At 41.9% G+C, this 21,960-nt stretch overlaps 1 protein-coding gene across 3 annotated transcripts; it reads right to left on the bottom strand.

The window, feature by feature from the left end:
* Nucleotides 1–3,226: 3,226 nt before the first annotated feature.
* Nucleotides 3,227–21,353, bottom strand: ENTPD3 (ectonucleoside triphosphate diphosphohydrolase 3). 3 transcript variants are annotated; one of them, XM_088055634.1, is made up of 12 exons: nucleotides 21,244–21,353; nucleotides 20,718–20,766; nucleotides 20,156–20,319; nucleotides 17,645–17,765; nucleotides 12,694–12,811; nucleotides 10,400–10,550; nucleotides 9,471–9,630; nucleotides 7,240–7,470; nucleotides 6,520–6,792; nucleotides 6,314–6,424; nucleotides 5,661–5,798; nucleotides 3,227–3,460 (listed from the first exon to the last, which is right to left on the bottom strand). In XM_088055634.1, exons 4-12 carry the CDS (start codon nucleotides 17,762–17,764, stop codon nucleotides 3,227–3,229), a joined length of 1,536 nt encoding a protein of 511 aa, XP_087911760.1. In that variant the 5' UTR covers nucleotide 17,765; nucleotides 20,156–20,319; nucleotides 20,718–20,766; nucleotides 21,244–21,353. The 3 variants fall into 3 exon arrangements, with proteins under 3 accessions (XP_087911760.1, XP_087911762.1, XP_014103924.2); XM_088055636.1 differs by lacking the exon at nucleotides 20,156–20,319; XM_014248449.2 differs by lacking the exons at nucleotides 20,156–20,319; nucleotides 21,244–21,353 and having other exon boundaries at nucleotides 20,718–20,864.
* Between the last annotated feature and the right edge of the window lie 607 nt (nucleotides 21,354–21,960).

The following is a 21,960-nucleotide window of genomic DNA, read 5'->3' as shown; positions in this document are numbered from 1 at the left end:
GTGGCCGTGGCTCCGGCGCGCGCGTGCGCTGTGGCGTCCTGGCGCGGGTGTTCCCGTCTCTTCCCGGCCCTGTCGGTGTGGCCCGCGGTCGGTCTCCGCCGCGGCAGGAGCTATTGTCCAGAAGAATCAATTCTTGTCCAACCACCTGAAGGTCCCACCCTCCTCCATAGGCACTGCTCTAAACTGTCTGTCCTGGTCACCCCAGAACACTGTTCCTCTCTGGGGCAGCGCCCACCATGAGCCCACCCTGTACTGCGAAGTGTGGGATACACCGAGATTGCCTCGAGTCAGAATGTTCTTTCGTGTAACAGGCTGTCACTTCGTGCCGCTTGCGGCTGGTAAGGATAACACAGCGGCTTGTATGGGGCTGCGTTTTGGATTTGTGCTGAACACAGAGTTGATAATACAGAGATGTGTTTTTTATTGCTGAGCAGGGCTTGCGCAGAGCCAAGGCCTTTTCTGCTTTCCATACTGCCACACTGGCAAGGGATTTGGGATTGCATGGGAGGTTGAGAGGAGACACAGCTGGGACAGGTGACCCACACTGACCAAAGGGAAATTCCAGACCTTATGAAATCACACTCAGTTTGTACAGTGGGGAAAGAAGGAGGAAGAGGGGGACACTTGGAGTGATGGTGTTTGTATTCCCAAGTCACCATCACGTATGATCTGTCCTGTCCACTAAAGAACCTGGGTCAGTTTTGCAGCTTGCAAATTTCCACCCTCTAAAACAGCATTTCAGTGATTTCTTACCCTTCTATTAACAATAGCATTTCTACCAGCATGTAAATACTGGTAGAGGAGGGGAAAAACATGCTAAAAATAAAACGTACACTTGGCTTAACTTTTCACAATTTTATTAATCTTAATAAGCAGGCACTGAAGAGTATAAAAAGATAAATAACCTCTGGTTTGTACACATTCCCAAGTGTTGTCAACTTCCCTGTCTCCCCCAGAGATCCATTTGGTTCTAGACAGCAGGACAGGGATGTGGCCTGTTGATCTGGTTGCGGCTCACACTTGGGGGAGGAGTTAGCTGTGGTCACTGAAGCTGCGTGGCTGGAAGTTCAACACCCTCAACTTTCCCATCTGAAACTTCTAGGAGAGGTACGATGGAGCAGGTGGTCGTATCCCAGTCACACTGAGGGAGACTATATACATAAGGACAAGAGGGAACTACTAAAAAAGCAAAACAGGCGATTCACAGGGGTAATTTGATTCTTTGAACAGATACTGGCCTAAGTACGTCTGGAAGTCCAAATGGTTTTTGAAATAATTTACTTGTTCTTTAGCTGCCAGCTCTACAGAGACTAACTTCTGAGTGTGTTCCATTTGTGTAAAACCACATCTGAATGGGCCTGCCACTCACAAAGCAAATGTTTTGTAGGGCTAGTAAATATTCCAGAATAGTATTTTCCACAGAAAACATTTTAATGCTCGCATCCAACAGTATGGGTTTTTTTTCACCCATAACTGCAGTTACAGATCCATCACAGAAAATATCTCCTGCCCGTAATGTCCATGCACTCTGAAGTAAATTTTATCAGATACTTTATCAGATACAACTTTGACACCACAGAGCTCTTCATCATCTTATAATACCTTGTACCTTATTGCTACTCCAGTAAGACTGACAAGACTTAGCAATATATCAGCTGAAGAAGAAGGGACAAAGAAGAGAAGGGACTGAAGAAGAGAAGGGACAAAGCCCTATTGATCTGCTTGAAAAATCACTTTTTTCTTTTTTTCATTTAAAAAGATATTAAGCTCCCTTCAAATCATCTGTCAGTCTGTGAAAAAACAAAAAAGAAAACAAAACCCCAACCACAGAAAGAAACATAAGTAAGAAGGTGATGTAGAAACAAAAGAATGAAATTAAAAACGTTGCTTATGGGTAAAAATACTGGCAACTTGTCTCCTATCTATCCCCTAATCAGTACTGGGAATAGATGAAGCTGAAATAGTCCCATGATTTAAGGGAGTGTGAGGTTTGGTGAAGAATGCCTGGGCTTTCAAGGGAGCCAGCTGATGGCTGCATGAAGGCAGCAGCCCTTGTAGGAAAGCTCTGGATTCAGTATGTTTGACAGAAGCATCTTCCAGGTGGATCCCAGTGCTGCTGAAGGACAGTGTAAAGGCTGAGCAAGGCACTATAGCCATGACTGCAGCTCCAGCAATACTTTCCTGAACCCACAGAGAAAAGGTGTTTTGCTGGCCTGGAGACTGGCTCCTGTTCCTCTTGGCCTTGAAAGAAGGGTTTAACACGTTAATGGAATGTTCAGATCTGAGACTCTATCCAGACAGCTGAAATAATACATATGTGTCAAATCAGTACGGACTGCCACTGTCTGAGATCAACAATATGTGGGGTATACAGGTCAGGGTTTCAGTGTAAGGACCTACAGAAAGCATTTCTGTGAAAGTCAGAAAAGGACACTGAAAACTCCAGTGTCTTATGGAGGCAACTCTGAGATATTTAAATTTAGGTTCAGTTACTAAAGTGTGAAAGCATTTTGTTCCACTTCCAAAGCAAATCTTATGTACCAGACCCGAGGCATTTTGGGGACTCCATGGTACCAAAAGATATAATAGCTGTTTAAGACAGGCTCAAAAGTCGTGAGAGGTGTTGACAGTTTATTACACCTTTTTGTGATGGGGATCAATCCATTTGGAGCAGCAATAAAAACAATTCTACCACAGCCCTTCCTTTCAGTTCTTGTCATTATCCAGTGCTTGTTCCAGTTTCAGAAATTAGATTACTTAAGTAATCTAATTTTAGTGTCAGCACTGCACCAAGGACAGCTACCATGTTCCCACCTCCCACAGCTGCTACTGTCTTGTTTCATTTTATCTTGAACAACTGCCACTGTGATCAAATCCACCACTGCTTGAGCTCACCAGTTAGCACAGAGTTAATGAACAAAAAAAATAACACATACCTGGCAGGAAAAGGCAAGTAATCCCTTATAAAGCAAAGTGACGTGTCTGCCCATGTTTTCTCTGCTGCACACTGGACAAATGAGGTTTACAGAAACAATTACCAAAATTACCAAAAGCACTCCAATTCACCATATCACAGATTCCTTTGTGCCTCTTCTCTATTGATGCTGATATTCTGGTTCAGAAGTCATTTTTGCTGTCTATTTTTGAAAAATGGGGGGGGGTGTGCAAAATAAAATTCTGCTTAATAGCACTATAAAATTTTTGTTTTGTCTTCAGCAAAGTTCATTCATTCTGCAATAAATACGTGTTCAACGTGAGGGATGTTCTTCCGGTGATGCGATACAATGCACAAGTAGACGAGGAAGAGGAGACACAACAGTGCTGTGGCTGTGAGGAAGACGAGGAGCCCAGCAAACAGAGAAGGTTTCAGAGGTAACTGGATCAGCTTGCCTTCTGCTGGAATCATGTTTGTGAGGCTTAACATGTAACCGAGTGACCACGCTATACTGCTGTTACCAACCTGAAATAAAGACAGAAGAGTCCTAGTCCCATGGAATTTTCAAAGAGAATAGACTCCAAAAGCTCAACTGCTGTTGATGGCAACTGTCCTTTAAATTAGCAAGGAGAAATCTTTAATGGAATATACAAAGAAGACACAGAACCATTTTATATTATCCTTTTTCTGTAGTTCCAGAGAATGGTAATAAAATTGGTCGCTGGGCTAAAGAAGTGAGACACAAGTATTGGATGGGTACAAAGATGTGTGGTCTATATGCAGACAGCCAGTTATGCAATTTTCTGTGCAAGAAACACATTTTAAACAAACAAATAAAAAAACCTATGACTACTATGCCAATTCCTAAAATTAGCCCCTCACCATAGCCAAATCCCAGGATGTCATTTGAGTTCAAGAAAACAAAGAAAACCCACAAGGAGTCTCAGCAACATGGCCAAAGAGGAAGCCAGGATAAAGTCCCCAAAGCAGGAACTCTATTATCTTTTGTTCCATGTTGGTTTTGTGCCTACAAACAAACCAAAACTAGGCTCTTCCATTTAAAAAATAAACATAAATAGAAAACTACTTCAAAATGGATGAAACAAATAAAAATAAAAAATGGAGTATGTTTGTATTTGCTCCATGGTCCTCCTGTTTTGCCATCTTTCCGTACTTCTGGTTTGAGCAATAGAGTTTACCAGCTTTCTACTGTCCTTTTCATTAAGTCATTGTCCTGGCACTTGATAAGCACAGGATCAAAAGGTAAACTGTCCTTTGTCTTCCTCTCATCATGAGGTTTAAAACTTTTAATTTTTTGTAAATCATTTAGCTCTGGATCTTGCCCAGATCTTAGCATTAGGCCAAGGTTCTTTTCACTGGCTGTGTTCACTAATTAAAAGGAAATACATACTCCTAGCATAGACAAAAAGCCCACTGTCCAGTCGTAGTGAGATTGTGCTGTTATCTCTGGGGCAGCTTAGCTGATCAGCCAACATTAGACCTTACCATTTTAGTAGGGGCAGATCTAATTAAGAGAATGTAGTTCTGCATTTTGGAGTTTCATGATTACCCTTGTGTAAAACCTAGGCAACAAAGGTATTAATTTTAAATTAGCCTTTTGGGGTTTTGTTTTGTTCAGTATTTTTATAGTCTTGGCTAAAAACAAGAAAATGTTGCTGTTTCTCGCTGCTCCTATCTGCTGGAGATGATACAAGATATATTTAAATATCAAGACAGATCCACACTCCATCAAGACAAATGCACGCCCCTGCCCAGCGGAGATTAAGATCTCAAAGTAAACTCTGTGCTGTTTTCCTGGTGGAACAGCTAAACTTTGAACTCTCCTCCAGAGCTGCTAATGATTGTCCCTCAGAGGTCAAAACAAGGCAAGAAAATCCTACTTGATTCCTTAGTGCACGAGTGATAGATATGACTGTTCAGAACACATTGCTTTTGATTTCTCATTCACAGCTTGCCAGCATCTCCCACATCTAAGGGGATTTAAGAATACACCATGAAGATCTACAACCTACTCTTTTGTTGGTTTTGCATGCGAGTGCTGAAGCATTTCCAAACTATATGGGCATTAGGAGACAGTCTGGGATAGTAAGGCTATCAGAGTAAGGCTTTGTGCAGTGGCAGAGAGGAAAATAAATGCATCTATTACACAGCTATTGTAAGCGTTCTCTCTTTGTCAACTGAAAGGCAATACCCCATCAAAATATTCTTATACCAGACAGCCAGATTACAGCCCAGATGGATGAGCTGGGTGAGGATGGAAACTGTCCTAGCTGCTTCATCACCACTCACTGACTACAAACTGCTTTGCCAGCTCCTCCAAGGCTTTGCCAGGAGACAGCAAAGCAGAGTTCTGCTCTCTGGCTCAGCAGGGTTAGCTCAAACTGACCTTGACTGGTGAGGTGTTTTAGGCAGATCACTGCCTATAGCAAAATACTAGGGAAATGTTTAAAACACAAGTATTTGATCTTTGCTTAAAGCTCTTTAAAAGAATCTGTGTAGCATCCCCAAGTAATGCTGCAACCCCTGGAAACAGGCTGAGATTTCTCCTGAGGTTTGAAAAGTGTCTTGTCTTATGCCAAACATTTGACAGTCATTTGCTAAGACTGTTTACAACCATTCCATTTTTGCAGGCTGCTGCATCTTCTGTCTCCTCCTCAATCTCTTTGGATTAAAATGACAGTAAGAGAAAATTATTATTACTCACCTGCTTTTGAAAATGTATCTGTGGCCAAGTTTCTGCATTGAAGTTGTAACCATGTACAAGCAAGTAATATATGAAATTGGCTGAGAAACAGTAGGATCTGGCATATATTTCTTCAAATTTAGGCAGCATAAACTGGAGCTGAAAGCAAAAGGGTTTTCTTTAAAAAACATGTTAATTATGGAAAAAGCAAATGCTTTGGGGTTTTGTAACTAGAGAATATTTGGGTTCTAATTAGAAGTTATTAACATATTTCAGAAATACCAAGTAAAGGTGTAGGCAGCTACATACAGGGATTGAGAAAAAGAAAGACTCTAAAAGTGAAACAGCTTATGTATTAAGCAATGAAAATAAACATAAAACTGTACATTGAAGATAGAGGATGTTATGGTTTCTAAAATTTACATGTCATCTCTATAGCATGGTTAGAACTACAAAATGAAATTTTCAAACCTATTCCAAGTGTTAAGCATGACAGAAATACTACGTGGTTTGAAGCACTGTGGAAAAACAAATGCTAGGTTGATACAGACCCTCTGAAAGATTCTGAACACATAGCCAGTCCATATTATTTTTATATCCCTCTTTTAGAGGTTTAAAATGGAAAAGAAAAATCCCAGCAACACCAAAAAACAACCAACCAACCACCCACTTACCTGTGACCAGCTCTGTGAACAGAAAAACCACATACTTGAATTGAAGTCATCCAGAGAAAAGTGCCCAGATAAATTCAAAGCATTAATTGTATAGTAGAATCCAGAGAAAGCCTATAGAAAAGGAATGGATGACAGGTTACTTTCAGAACTACAGAAATCAAAAGCAAACAAGCTCAAGAAGAAACACACCGTGTTTGCAAACCTACCACAAAATTCCCTTTAGCTCTTGGCTGATGTATTCCATTAAATGAACAGTCCTCTCTGTCTCTGCAAGCAGTGAAGTTAAACAATAAAGAAACCATCTCCTGGCACAGACCTGGGTCTCCTGTTCCATGGAAATTCACAAGCTGGTTTGGGTAGTAATTTGCTGGTCTCAGAGACTGTGTACAAAGGCTGCCAAAGAAGTACTTCATCTCTAATGCTGTGTTATAGTTTTGAGGGTAACAGGGATTATCCACATTGGCACTGGTGTTTGATTTCTGGGGGGAAAAAGAATAAAAAAAAAAAATACAAGAAATCCCAAACAATAAATATTAGTCAAAAGCAAAAAGGACCTAATTTGGCATGAACTACAGGAATCTTTTTAAACTGCAGATGCATGTATTTTTGTTCACTGACATGACTGGTCAGCACAACACTGCTGATCACTATAATTCATAGAAACTCCTTTCTCCAGAAGTCATTGGCAAGATCGGAAAAATATTTACAAGGCCTTTTTGTCAAATGGCAAAGAACTCTCACTAATTTTTAACAACTATGAAGTTTTTTGTATGAAACCTAAGTGTGTTTGGCCACAGCAAAGCAAAACTGAGCTCTTACTGAGGTCTCCAGACTCCAGCAAAGGGAAGAGAACACAAGCCTAAGACCCTGCTCAGACAATTACTGAACACTTGCAAGAGCAACATAGCAAAGGGTCTTAAACAGACCTGGAACAGCAATGCTAAAAGCCTTTTCTCAGCTTCATCTCTCCCATAGCACTGGTAGCTGTGAGCGTAGACATTGTAGTTGTAACCATATAACTTCACTTGCAAGGTGCTATTGAAGTGCTCCTCAGGGTCCTCAGGGATAAATGAAATTTGAGTGGAAGCTCCTCCAAGGTCCAATGCACCCATAGTCTCTTTTCTGTAAGGATGGACCCATGTCCTCCAAAGGTTTCTCTACATGTAAAATTAAAAGCAAGGCAAATTAGAAATATCACCTGCTTGTTCTCCCCTCAAGCTTTTCTACTCTTTACTTCTTGAAACTTCCCCCCCCCCCATTATTTGTCCTTCACTCTTTCAAAAAAAAAAAAAATAACTATGAGGAAAACAGGCATTATGTTTTTACATAAGAGGGGCGTACTTTCAGAGAGTGAAATGATCCTGAAAGATGGGAAAACTAATGCAGCATAGTGTTCAACTCAGTAGGACAGCACAATGATTAAAGCACAGGACTAACCAGAGCAATGTCTATCCTAGAATGTAGGGAATTGAAGTTCAGATATCCATGAGAACTTGAACAAATCTGAATGGAAATGGTATCAAGATTTTCTTGTTTCAAGGCAAGAAGAAGTATTAAAGGAATAGAATACCAAGAGATCACAGAGACAGAGAGTGAAAATAGAGTGAAAAATGCAAAAAAGTCAGATGAAAGCTCCGTCAAAGTCAAAAGAGCAAGGGCCCTTAATCTGTACATTTCCTCCACTGAAACTGCAGTCTGATCCATTCAGATGGCACTTTTCCCTATTACCCAAAATATTCCCCAGATTTTGTATTTGATCCAAATAGTCACAGTGCCAAATGTAGATTTTCTATGATTATCTATGTCAATATTTATCCAGTGAGCATGATGAGATGAATGTATACACAAGAAGGGAAACTATGGGGTTTATGGGCCAGCAAATATACTCAAAATAAAATTCTACAGTGAAAAATTCCCATAAACAATTCCTCACAGAATTTGACTCTTAGCCCATTGTCACAAGAAAGGTCAGAATTTCTCTCTTCTACTAGTGATATTCCACATGTATTTCTTCACAGAACTCTCTAGACTAAACTGGTTTCACAACGTCTTGCAGTCCATTTTTATGAATTTGCCATATGGAATTTGATATTTGGATTATTAAAATTCACATGGTAGAAGACTGGCACCACCTTGAAGTTCATAATGCCATTTTTGCTGCATGAAATGCACACAATGAGAAAAACTCCTACAGAACAGGTGTTTCCAAAACTTGTGTTTTTAATATTGCAAGTCAACAGCACGTTCAACATGAGCTATCAGTCACAGCTCCAACAAGTAATTCCTTCTTATTTAATGGCCATGATCTGATAGGAACCATTCAGTCAGGACAGCTTGCAATATTCAGCAGTACTGGCTGAAGTTCATTTTAGCCTAGTAAGGCAATCTGGCAGAAGTGCTGTCGATGGTGAGGGAAGCACACTCCTGTCACGAATGCAGATGAGTGGTTGCAGGTCATCTTGGTACAGCTTTTACTCTGAATGAAATCACACTGAATACCTGTATCTAAAAAGGGATTTTCCAATGCATCTGGCTCCCTATTCCAAGTTTGAGAACAGCATGAGTGTGTTTATATTGGTATCGCTTGGTCTGCACAAGACAGTTGGTGTTGTAGCCTGCAGCTTTTCAGCACTCCTGGAATGAGCTGTGTATGAATGATTTCTGGCTCAGCTGAGGCATATTGGGCCACCTTCAGTGCTTCAAACAGTCTTGTCTGCTTAAGACAAGCGAGCCAACACTGCCAAACAATTTGCAGACCCCTAAGCCAGGTAGGTCCTTCACCAGTAGGGCGGCAGGGACAGCAAATAATAAGAAGAAAAGATCTTTAGTTGGCAAGACAATCAACACCTGTCACACTTAATATACCAATGCATTTAAGAGTCATCTAACTTTTTGGTTTTAGGTAAGGCACCCAATGTCATTCAGAGAAGAGTTAATTTTTATGGATCAACAATTTTACCTTTGCCATATCCCATTCCCATAACAACATATTCTTTGATTTATGTTTGTCCTATTACTGCCACAAAAAGACCCTGATAGAGACTTCAGGGGAAAACAGAAGTTGCAACTATGACGCTTTAACAGGCATGTCCTCTCAAACTTCTCATTTATAAGAGAGAAACAGTGAAAAGAAAATCATGCAGTTTTTTCCACACACCTCTAAGAAATTGCCCATTAAATAGTTGGCCGTTATCCATCCATACACCCCTTCCTCTGGCCCAGTTATGATCTGCGCACCCCTAAATTCAAAAGGTTGTGATCTGAAGTAGTTTTGAATGCTTGCAAGGACTTCATTGGCTGCCGATTCATTTTGCAACCTGAAGCAATTCACAAAACATGAGACACTGAGCATCTGGAAAGGCAATTTCATGTTTATTGTTCACTGACTAGCAATTCAAGAAAACTGCTACAATCACCAAATAAATGAAATAGACATTATTTCCCCAAAGGGGAAGCTTATGATAGGGAATAGCCAGTATCCAGCATTATTTCAGCAAGCAACTCCCTCAGTATGTACTGACTTCACTCTTTATCATGCAGCTTCATGGGTGGGATTTTTTCTCCTTATATACCCCTTTATTCGTAATGAACTGAGTGTTTATATGACAGTTTCTGGTTAAAACAGTCCTGGAATCTCTCTTCCAGCTCTGTTTAGCCACAGAACAAATATAATAAAGTAAATTTGTGCCAAGGCTAAAGCCACAGACAGACCCCAAAAGCTACATCACATCAGATCCCATCCACACTCAGAATGCAGTGTCTAGCTTCAATCTGCCTTTGCTGCCCATGGACATGCACAAACATTATCTGTCTACATAGCACTGTATTTTGTGACAAATATGAAAGAGAAAATCAAACTCTTGCCTTCTCCAAAATAAAGCAAGTTTCTTTTCAATACAGCGTAACAGAGGAAAGACATGCTTTCCCTATCAAAGAAGTTAATTAAATTAAGTTGGCTGGGCTCCATTTCCTTTTGAGATGGCCAATTTCCAGTGGGTAAAAATGCATCCAGTGCATTTTTCACATTCTTTTTCCACAGACTGCTATGCTAGTATGCATACAGAGTAGCTCAAATCCGTGCCATACCTCAGCAGTCTCATGCCAGCTGTAGCACCCAGATAAACAGAAGTGTTTTTATGCAGATGAACTGGTATTCTCTCCTTGACTTTATTCAGACAGTCATCAAGAGGCTCGGCAAGAGCTCCAGGGCTACTCTCATAGCTGGATATACCAGGGCCTAAAAGAGAATGAGGAGATAGATTGCATCCTGCTTTGCCAACTACAAATTATCCCAATTAGCAAACAGGTGTTAAGAGAAAGACATTTCCCCCTTCCCCCCCTCCCCATAACTGCAAACAAGGGTAGGATGGCTGAAAACTAGGAGTGCTTATGGAACAAACAATGTGGTGCCTGTGCATTTCAAGAGGCACAGAAATGGCTCTTGAATTTGTAGAGGTACAGGTCTGCTCTGGTGCATGAACTAGTAAACAGCTTTCCAAATTTCCAAAGCCTTCAAAGAGCAGAAAGGAGAGTTACACCTTGCTGCATAAGGCATAGCTATTTGAACAATTAACATCAGAGTCCTGCCTTGCTCAATACTCCAAGGACCATCAGGATCTCAACAGGCTCAATTTGTGTGTAAATAAAACATTCCTTACTAACATTCCCAAGCTGGGGAAGTCGCATGGGGAGCAGTCCAGGCACTCCCATGAAGCAACTGGCCTGCAGAGAACAATTGCCAGAACTCCATTTACCTCTGTAGCAGCCATGTCTTGCACAGCCTCGTCCCAAGCTAAACAAAAGGTGGTTCTTACCAAGTCAAAATGAGAAACTATTTATGTTCAATCACATTGCATTGATAGAAACAGGAGAAAAAAAAATATGCAAGCCTTTACAGATTCCACACTCCAAAGCTCCTTTTTTGGCTGTATGAATTGAAACTTAAAACATTACCGTGTCATCATTAGATTTTCACAGCCCTGGTTTTGAATTAAGACTTGCTGAAAGTCTTAAGTCTAGCACAAACAGGCCTGAAGCTGAAAGGAAAGCTGCTACCAGAGGAAAACAGAGCAGCAACATCCTCAGCAGCTGCCATTGCCTTACATCCCTTTGGTGGTTGCAGCCTCCCCTCCTCCAGTTTTCAGGCAGAGCGGGTCACAAGGCAATGACCATTTTCTTCTGGACAGCTGCCTGTCTTGCCAGTGCTTAGAGTCTTACCAGGACAGATTAAATGCACTATAAAGAAAGGATTTGGATTTGGGACTGGTTCCTACATACAAGGGAAGAGGTACTTAATAAAGGCAAAAATGAAATCATAAAACCACCACAGAATTCACAGAGTAGTTGACCATTTGGCCTTCAAGTTCAGTAGGTATGCAAAAATCTGCCCCTCATTATGGCCCAGAACCACACCCCAATTTAAATGCTTAAGACTATGGTTAGAGGGTCACTAAAGAAACACTGACAGATGTGTTCACCACTGTCACCCACAGCTTAGCTGGGGACATCTCCCATCAACCAGCCCTCTGTCTCCTGCAGTGCAGAGTTATCCAAGACTAGAAGAGTGTACCCTGTTGATCTGGTACACTTAGGGATGAGGAGTACTTGGCTGACCATGGCTACCTGGCCATCTGTCTTCACAAAATGTGTGGCATCTTCATAACTCTGACAGCTGAGTGAGATGTCACTGAATTGACTGAGAGTTTCTATGAAGGAATCCACAACCACCTAACCATACTGGAGTGTGATCAGAAGTCAGCCTAGTCTGTCTGTGAGGAATCAATTCAAAACCTCAGACAGGAGACAGGGCAGGTAGCCAGTGGTACCTGTGGGACGTCATCTATCTGTGTACAGACACAGGTCTTCCTGAGACAGAGGCCACACCTACATGTTTGGTAAAACTGTGGCACCCTGTCAGAAACAGTTCTACCAATTTAGCTATTTCACTCAATAATTTTATTAACTACTTCCTAATTCTGTAGTATAGAGAAGCTTAATTAACAACTAACATCTAACAAGAGCTGGATTCCCATTCTTCTAAACCTTTTTATTCCAAGCTATTTTAAAATATATATAAGACTTTTATTCTGAAAGAAACACAAGGTCTGAACATTTACAGGTCCCGATTCTCTTTAGATTGAATTCTGTCTGCACCAATCATGCACTGCCATGGAACAAATCAAATTTTGCTACAATTTCTTTTCTCTGGTGCAATGATTAGAGCATCTTACTGTATCAGTAGGAACAGAACTAATGCTGACAAATACAGACATAGTCTTGACAGTCTTCCCTCTGCAGCCCTGAAAAGGGAAGGGAAGGGGAAGGGGAAGAAACACTACAAGCAAGGCTAAAACAACTAAGGAACTTTCCTTTGAGCTCACCTTTCACATTGCACTTGAAGGTTTGGCTCACTACTCCCGTGTTGTTTTCTTTTTCCGCTGGCCACTCATAGACATAGACTGTAGTCCGAGAGGATCCAGCATCAAGGACTATTCCATACTGGGGATTAAGAAAGAATACATTAGATGAAGAAACAAACAATGACAGCTTAAATGCCCATATGCAGCTGCACTTCACTGCACCACCAGACATTTAGAAAATGCATGCACAGTGTATTATTTAAAAGAGAGATTAATTTGAGTGTTAGGCGCTTAGGCATGAATCCAACAGCCAAGCACAGAATTAATCTGGCTGCAAACCAAGGAACATGCTACACATCTTCAATAATTAATTCAGTGGGGATGGAGAATGCTCATCTCCTTTCAGCATCAGGTTCAAAATCCACACTGACAAATAGATAACACTGTGTTAGGACCTGATTTTGGAGCAAGTTCATTTCCCTTTATCCCAGTCCATTCCCTGAACACTGAAGGGTTTGATATCTAAGCACAGGCTTTAGATTCAAGGATGCACAAGGGATCCATAAAGCTATAAGCAGAGAGGTAAAGTACCTAACAGTCGACAGTAAGAATGATGTAACAAGTCTGGTTCTTTCCTAATTGCCCCATAAACCTCTCCCTTTGAGTGTTTAGTCCACCTGAGAGTTTGCCTCTGAGAACAGGTTGTGCCAGAGTATGAGAAAACACAGAGGGAAAGAGAACCAATATTACCCCATGATTATTTATAAAATAAATGGGAAATATTTAAATTACTTGTCCCAGGTCCCTTGGACTCTGGGATTAAAGCACGGGTTTCTCCATCCCACCCCACTGCTCACCAGACAAGTCTTTCCCCCTTTCCCATATTTTATAGCAGAAGAAAACTGTAGTAACTGGGAAGACAATCTCATAAAGGGAAGCAAAATGCAATTTTGGTATCCTCTTTATGATCCTGAAAGTATGTTTAGCTCTTCCAAAGTCACCTAATTGATAGCAATCACACAGTGTAAGGCTCATTTTTCAGTCAGCTTTTTTCTTTTGAAACAGACAGATGCCCAGGAGCCTGAAAATACTGAAAAATGAGAGCCTCCATCTGTCTGCAAAGCAGTAAGAGCCCCTGTAGCAGGCTGATAAATTTCATCCCACTGCCTCCCTTGGGGACCAACAAGTCCGACTGGGAAGGATCACTGCTTCAGGTGGCAAATCATTCAGCTTCCACACCTGATTATTCCTGGCTTCTACTGGAACCCTAAAAACCCCTGGCCCCCAAAGAAAACCAGCAATGCCAGTCTAGTCTGTTTCATAGAGGACTGTTAGATAATGAAAATTTCATTTATATTTATACAGACAATATTTACCATCATCCACTAAAAGATTAAAGGCTCCACAGATACCATCAAACCACTACATCATCAGGTTCTGTTTCAGTAACTACTTTTAGCAAAGATAATTTGAGTGTATTTCCTCTCCTTGGAAGAGATGAGCACCCTGGAGGTACATAACATAGTAATGGTCAATCTGCTTAAGGACTACTAATGAAATATAGTCTCAGTCAGCTTAAAGTGCCAAATATAAGCTTTTAACTTGGCTACTTTTAGAGCTAACTACCAGGCCCAAGGAGAGCTGGAAGATAATGGAAGTATTTTTACCTCAGTTAACTATGGACTTTTTTGAGCTACTTCCTCCTCCCCCTGCATTTCCCAGCCTCCTTCTGTAAGTAAGAGATTTCCATCCCAAAAGAGCAGTCTTTCAGATTCTTATCTGAATCAACGCATGACTGACAAGTTGTTTTTTTTCCTTTCTCCCCCTCCTCCTCCTCTATGTTTCCTATACAGCCTCTTCCTACCTTAAAATAGATGCTCGTTTTTTGAAAAGGTCTCTTGGGCCCATTTCAGGGTGACTCATGAAGGTGCTCAGGACTTGTGTGAGTTCACTGTGTGCAAACTAGCCCATGCAGCCTCAAAAAACGGTGATCAGTGACAACTGTGTCACATGCTAGGACCAAGATTAATCTTAAAAAACTAAAAAGCCAGAAATGACACAGGATGCTGCATCTTAAGAAGGTGAAAAAATTCTACAAGCCTTGTCTTGCCAAAGACAAACTGGCTGGATTAAAATTTTTGGGGAATGTTAGATTTCTGTCCAAGTTGCATATTGGATCAACTTTGGCTGCCCTTTAAAGATAAGCAATGCCTTCCTGCTTTGAAATGCACTGTGGGAGCACAGGCAAACCCTTATCCCAGGCTAGCAGCCATTAAAGACCAGAACTACTTTTTCTCCCCTCTTTCCTTTCTACTTCAGCTGACTCACTGAGTATTTCAATCAGCTCAAAGGCCTGGTCAATCCCTAATATCCAAGAGCTGCACCACCTACTCAATGGACTAGATGATTAGTCAGACAAGACAGGGAGACAACATTGACCCAGAAAAGCTTCAGGGTTCTGTTTTCTAGTCCAGAAGGAAAAAAAAAAAAAAAAAAAAAAGAAAAGGGCGGGGGGGAAACAAAGTGACTCAAAAGAAAATGCTTATTATGGGAATATGGCTTTGTAGGCACATCCTGAAGAGTAGTAATCCCAAGAGATAAGCAAGCACAAGCCCCAGGATCAATCACCTTTTCAGCCTGAGTATCATTCCGATAGGAGGATGTAGAGATACACAAACCCTTAAAGCAGGCACATTTATGATGGGCCACCTGCCTTCCAATCACTTGGGAAACTGCCAAGAGAAGCTAACAAGCTAAACCAGTTACAGGGAAGATGGAGGTCACAAAAGTGGATCTGTGCTAGATGCAGGCTTCAATTCAGCTACATAGGTTTGAACAAGTTTTAATCAAGTACAACATCCACAAACAATGCAGAACACTTCCTAAGAGCCAAAAGAGACATGAAAAATTTAGGTATTGAAAACTGTAGCACCTCAAGGAACAAATTAAAGAAATACAATAATGAAGTGGGTTTTTTTTCTCTAGGGCTCACAAAATAGCAATAGACAAACAGTTTGTTTTTTTTTTTTGACTGCTACAAAGGCTTACTACATTCAGTGCTGTTATCATTTATAATTGCAGACTTCTCCACTGAGGATGTTTGTGTTTTCTTCATCACTCTTCTCACTTCATGGTGTGTAGAGCCAGTGAGTCATGTGTTCTTTCAGTGCCATAGCCTCATGCAATGGGCAGGTCCTTCCTTCATGAATCACTGGCTCAGTCTTCAGATAATCCAACCATCAAGGATCCAAAATACTCAACTTTGCAACAACAGTTTAAAACACCAAGGGCATAGCATATAATTTATCTCTTGTGCCACAATGGATGCTCTCAACATGCATCTTGGGAAACAGCTTTTATGCCACAGGTAACACAAACAGTAATAACAGAAGAACAAGGCCATTTGCAAAAAATAAATCTCCTTTCATCATGTTGTTGCCATAATCAATTTTAATCAACCATTGAGTTCAGGACTCTGTCATTTCCAGGCTCCATCATATCAGCCAGGTACTGGAGGTTTTCACTGGCATACCAAGGTCCTCCTTTTCTACCTGTGAATTTCTTGTGAATGTAAATTACTCACTGAGAACGACTCGGTGTCTCAGGAATCAAACTCAGGGTCCTCCATATCGCTAGCATGAGCAGGCTTACAGCCCAAATTCAAATCCAAAGCTAAAGCACACCCAGTAGAGGAAACACCAGCCATCCTAGAGAAGAAGCTGTGAAGCTGCTGTGGTTCAGTAAGCGAACCTCACAACTTAAACCAGCTCCAGATAGTCCAGGTGGTTCCAATGCTTCTTCAAAGAGTAAGGTGAACAGTTTTATCATTCTGAATGTGAAACTGAATTAATGACAGACACCAGAGGTGTGTAGGCTGTCTTTTAGATAGTGAGTTCAGCCTTCTCCTGGCTTCAGCTGGGATGCATGTCAGTCCAGGCTTGCCTTGCATGAAAACTGGTGGGATATGAGGCTGCTGAAAGCAACCATTTGGGGCTCAACAGATCACATACTTGAGGCACTGTGGCCCCATGAATGATCCCAGCACACACCCCCTACCACACCACACAAATACATAAAACACATGTATCAGAATTACAGGTTTATCCCATTGTCTGGCTCACACAACAGCAAATGATTCAGACAAAGCTGAAGGTGTTTATAATCCCATGAAGTGCAACAAGGCAATAGCCTATCGTTACCAGTATGTGAACTATCCAGTTAAACACACATGCAGATGGAAAGGTACAAGGGACTTCAAAGAAAAATCTGACAAGAGGACCATGGGAAGAAGAACAGAATTCTACATGCCAGGCTGCACAGCTTCTTAGGAGGGTATTTTCTACAGCTTTTCCTCAGTTGTGTACATCTCTCATTGAAGAACCTGCACACATGTTCCACAGCAGAAGGCAAAGCCTGATCTTCAGAGTATTTCAGTTTGTCTTTTGCAGCTTGCTCTGCCCCCCTTAATGAAGTTTGTTTGCTTCTGTTAATATCCAGCAAGTCCCAACACGTTGTAAAGGATCAAGTGCATACTTAGAGCTCAAATGCTTTTGATGCACGGGAGCAATTTGCAAACATGTCAGCATAAACTCCCCAGCTGTGCTTGGGGGTAGAATTTAAACTCTGGGTATTTCCCACTTCAAAATCATTTTAAAATTACTTCCAATCTCTGGCAAAACTAAAGGGGAATAAAAAAAAGAAAAAGGAGTGAGATATTCTCCAGCTTTGGCCTTTCAGTCCTGAAGACATTGCGCGATAGCCACCACAGAGAGGGGATCAAGAAATGTTTTTCCTGCTTTGCCACTGACTCTTGACCAATTCTCTTTTTCTCTCAGCTTCAGTGTTCCCACGATGATATGATTAAACATTAATTTATGGCTGTAAGCTCATTTGAATCACCCCATAAAAATGACTTATTATTAAACATCAGTTCAAAACACCGTTCTCCTTCCTGAGGTATCCTATGACTTACCTTAAGCCCTGGGGAGAGGACCTGTTGCTGATTTATCTGAATCACTGCAATAGCAATAACAAGAACTATGCTTAGAAGAAGGAACACTTGGGCAACAACACTCGGGGTTCTGGTGAGCATCCTGAAACGACAAAACAGGAAACACTTAGGGAATCTGAGAGGATTTGGCGATTCTGTCTTAAAGCCTGAAGCCCTGAATCAGTTGAAACTCATAAAATCTAATTTAATCAACTGGATTACTTAGTGGAAATTCCATCTTCTCCTGAAGAACTGCCTGTTGTTTTGCAACCACTAACTTTTCATTGTCTGGAAGGGCTGTGTCTGTGTTGTCACGCTAACGATGCCAGATTTCACCTTCAGCCTGCCCATTTTCCACATGCAGGTGCCTGCTCCCCACCTCCCATGCCTGAGGAAAGCGGCTGTGGGCAGGCAGGTCGGGGCTGGTGCTCACCCAGCGCTCCCCTGTGCTCCTGCAACACAGACCCAGACACCTGAGGGAGGCTGCTCCACTGAATGCAGCTGAATCTTTCTGCCAGACATGCAAGCTCGGTGTCTACAAGAGATACAGGCTTCTTCAGCAAGAAAAAAAAAATAAAAGAGGAGGTTTTAGGAATATTAAAGTAGGCGTCTTTCCACTAACTGCTGATGAAATATGTGTGTGTGTATTCCTATTATTACCACTCTGTACTGCACATAAAAATAAACACTTTAACTCAGTCATTTTGCAATGAAAAGTTACTAAATCTAAGTAAATCTAACATGGTTATATTTGACAAACCCCAAGGTGGCATGAAACACGCATACTAACAATAAGGCTACTTATATGTTCATATCCTCTAGAAAAGTTTCCTAGAATTCAAATGTGGTTTAGGTTTCCTGGAGCTTCTGCTCATCCTTTTCCATGTCCCTGACCAGACACCTCTTAACCCCAAGGGACCATTTAGTACCTCTGAATACTGACAATCCACATATCAAAAATCCTTATGCTCCCCAGCGGTTGAGGAGGAAAGAGGCAGCTGGAGGGATATGGCAAGCTTAGAAGTATCAGAGGAATGCAACAAGGACAATTTGCCTGCCTTTTATATTTCAGGAACCATTTGTTTTGGCAAAGAAAAATCAATGCAGCCTGGCGTGATCTATCCTGAGTCACATCTCCTAATTCTTCCATACTGATTGTTGAACACACCAGTGGCTGCTCAGGACTGTCCTGCTATTTCAGCAAACGCCAGTGCCAACCTCAGCTGAGGACAGGAGCTTAAAGGTGGTCTCCAGTCCATGGCCAGAGCACACTGGGTCAGCCCCACTGTACCTGCAACACTGGTCATGTCCTTAGCTCCAACCAGAGCCCGAGGGCTGAGGGAGAAAGCAGAATAAATGCTTCTCACACAACTTCCCTTTTCTACACCCCATGGGCTCTTCAGCCTGGGTACCCATGGTCCAACATCTATGTTCACATTCAAAAGAGAAGAAAAAATTTTGTTTTGTTCTGGAATTAGCTTCACACTGAGCTTTGCCTACAGCTACTACTTTCCTTCTTTGTCTTGCTATTTCTGTTGTGAAAACTATCTCAGATTGACTCTTGGAAACTCTTTTGACACATTTTCTACACTTCCAAAACATAATTTTTTCTATTCATTAACTCTCTTTTCTAAATCCATATGGGCTCCTTGCTTACTGCCTATCTACTCTTCCAATACTTACTTTATTGGTTTGGTAATAGCTTTATCATCTTAATAATCGGTCAGTTTAAAGAGAAAATTACCAGCCACTTCATCTTCTTTTCATTGCTTTACTATCCTGAGGCACTGAAACATCATGTACATAGTGCACAAATGATAAAATGAAATTTTTATTTTACTATTAAAAAATATGTTAACACCTATACTGTAGCCTGCAGATAATGTCAGGACATAGTAATTAGAAGTATTTGTACAGATCAATTCAGCAGATTCTTAACTACACATCTATGAATAACCATCTGCATAAAATACTTTAGGGGGACAAAGAGTAATTTTCTTTAGCTTTAAATTGTACATGGACATATCTATATAATGTTATAAAGTGACTGAAAGAGAACTATCTGCTCACAACCTAATATATACCAGTCACTCCTGGATCAAAGCACTGATGTTCAGTGCTGGAAAAAAAACAAGTCAACATCAAAGAAAAAACATGCAGGACAAATGACTCTGAAAAAACAAAGCATTATTAAAAAACATATTAGACTCTTAACACTTAAGGTTTGAACGGTTAAATATTTTCTGCTCCCATTTCTGGAAAATTGAAATCTTGGTTTGTTGAATTTCCTGTGTCCCTGATGCTGGGATTTGTCTTCATCAGAGGTGATTTTTGTCTTTTCAAAAGTCTTTTTGGAGAGGGAGCATGTAAAACAAGGGCAGATCTCTTAAGACATTCCTCATACAATCTTGTCCCATCAGCAATTAGGACAATTTCATCAGAGATAATCTGCAAATCCTGATTTACACAATAGCCTCTGTATCAAAGGGGTACCTTACACTCTGTGACCCCTTGAAGCCATCACACAGCTGCCACCTTTGCTGTCTTGCCACATAACTGGATCAGAAGCACAGGGCTGTGTTCACCTATGGCTACACTCAGATACACTCAGTCTCACACACCAGGCAATACAGTCACATTTGCCCATTCAGTGGAATCTGTAGAGATATCAGAGAGGAGTTCATTTATTCCACAGTTTAAACAGAGTTGTAAGGTAAGGAACTCTTGCTATCATTGTGCACTTGTTGGCAAAAAGACAAATAAAAGGTGTTAACTGAGTATCAAAACCCAGCTGCATTGCAAGAAACAGCATAAATACATATCTTTGCACACCCAGTTAATTACACTGGGCCACATGCAAGCACACTGGAAGGATTACTTTCTTCATCTTAACTGCAAGCAAAAAGAATTCTTGCCTGCAAAGGAAAACAGTCTCAACTTCTTTATGCCACCAACATTTTAACTAAGTTAAGTGCACACCAGTACAAATGACTGTGCTGAAATTCCTTTTCCCAAGAAACCTGAAACACCAAACCCACTTCTTTTAGGTACTGACCTGTTTGTTCATAGGGTGGGTAAGCATGCACCTTTCTTTACACTGTAACCTGAGAGATACAAACACCATTGCCATTTATTTCACACGAGGTCGACAGGTGAATGTTTTAAGTGCTGTGGGAAAAACAAACAAACAAAAACCCAAACAGACAAACAAACAAAAAACCCCACAAAACAAATCCCATAGCACTAAAACGCCAACATCCACAACACTTTAAACCCCATGATGAAAACCTGCAAGGAGCTTTCACACGCCTCCATCGGAGGAGAAATTAAGTAAAAACAAGCACATGCACACCAAATTGCGGGTGAAGCTTTCCCTCAGTTCACCGCCGTCCCGGATAAGAAAGCTTCACACCATGATTATGATTTGCGAGAAAACACCAAATTATCCAACCAAAATAATTCTTTTCGTCGGAGAGACAGAGCGACAGCCCCACCGCGTAGGCCGGGGCAGCAGCCTCCCACCTCCGCACCTCAGCCGGCCCCGGCCCGGGGATCCCGGCTCCCACCACATCCCAAGGTACCTCCACAGCCGGGCTTGTCCGCCCGCTCCCGGGATGAGGAGAGGCTCAGCCGGGAGCCGGCTGCACCCTCGGAGCGGCTGCGAGCGCCTCTCCCCCGGGGGGATGTGTGGAGAGTCACCGGGTTGGTGCCCGCCCTCTGCGCCTGTATTTCCGAATAGACGGAAAACAAGCGAACGAAAAAAAAAAAAATCAAAACAAAAAATAAACCCCAACGTGCAGGTCAAAAAGAAAAAAAAAATAAAATTAATAAATAAATAAATCCAGATGAACTGAATGATGTGGAGGGAAGAGATCTGCGGCGAGTGCGAGCACCCGAGGCGCCACGGCAGCGGGGGATGCTGTGCCCGGACGGGGATGCTGTGCCCGGACGGGGATGCTGTGCCCGGAGGGGGATGCTGTGCCCGGACGGGGATGCTGTGCCCGGACGGGGATGCTGTGCCTGGAGGGGGATGCTCCGGGGAGCGGGGCTGGGAGGACAGCGGGTTTCTGCCGCAGAACCCCCGCGGCACGGCCGTGCCTCCCTCCCTGCCCCTCCTCCGGCGGCTCCCCGCTTTCCGGAAACTCCGCTCGGGATTTGACAGCAGCTGGTGCGGCAGGGTGTTGCTGGCCGCCCCTAAATCACGTTCCTCTGTTCCCTCCCAAAGCGAGGGCAGGAGGGGGTTTGTCTAGAGGTGGGTGAAAGAATCCTTGCGTCTTCTAAAAGGAACAGGTGCTTTC

The sequence above is a fragment of the Pseudopodoces humilis genome, chromosome 1 (genome assembly GCF_049639895.1).
Source record: "Pseudopodoces humilis isolate 2021_Gansu_Grassland_sample_001 chromosome 1, ASM4963989v1, whole genome shotgun sequence".
In the NCBI taxonomy this organism is placed as follows: Eukaryota; Metazoa; Chordata; class Aves; order Passeriformes; family Paridae; genus Pseudopodoces; species Pseudopodoces humilis.
This window is presented reverse-complemented; position numbering and strand designations above follow the sequence as displayed.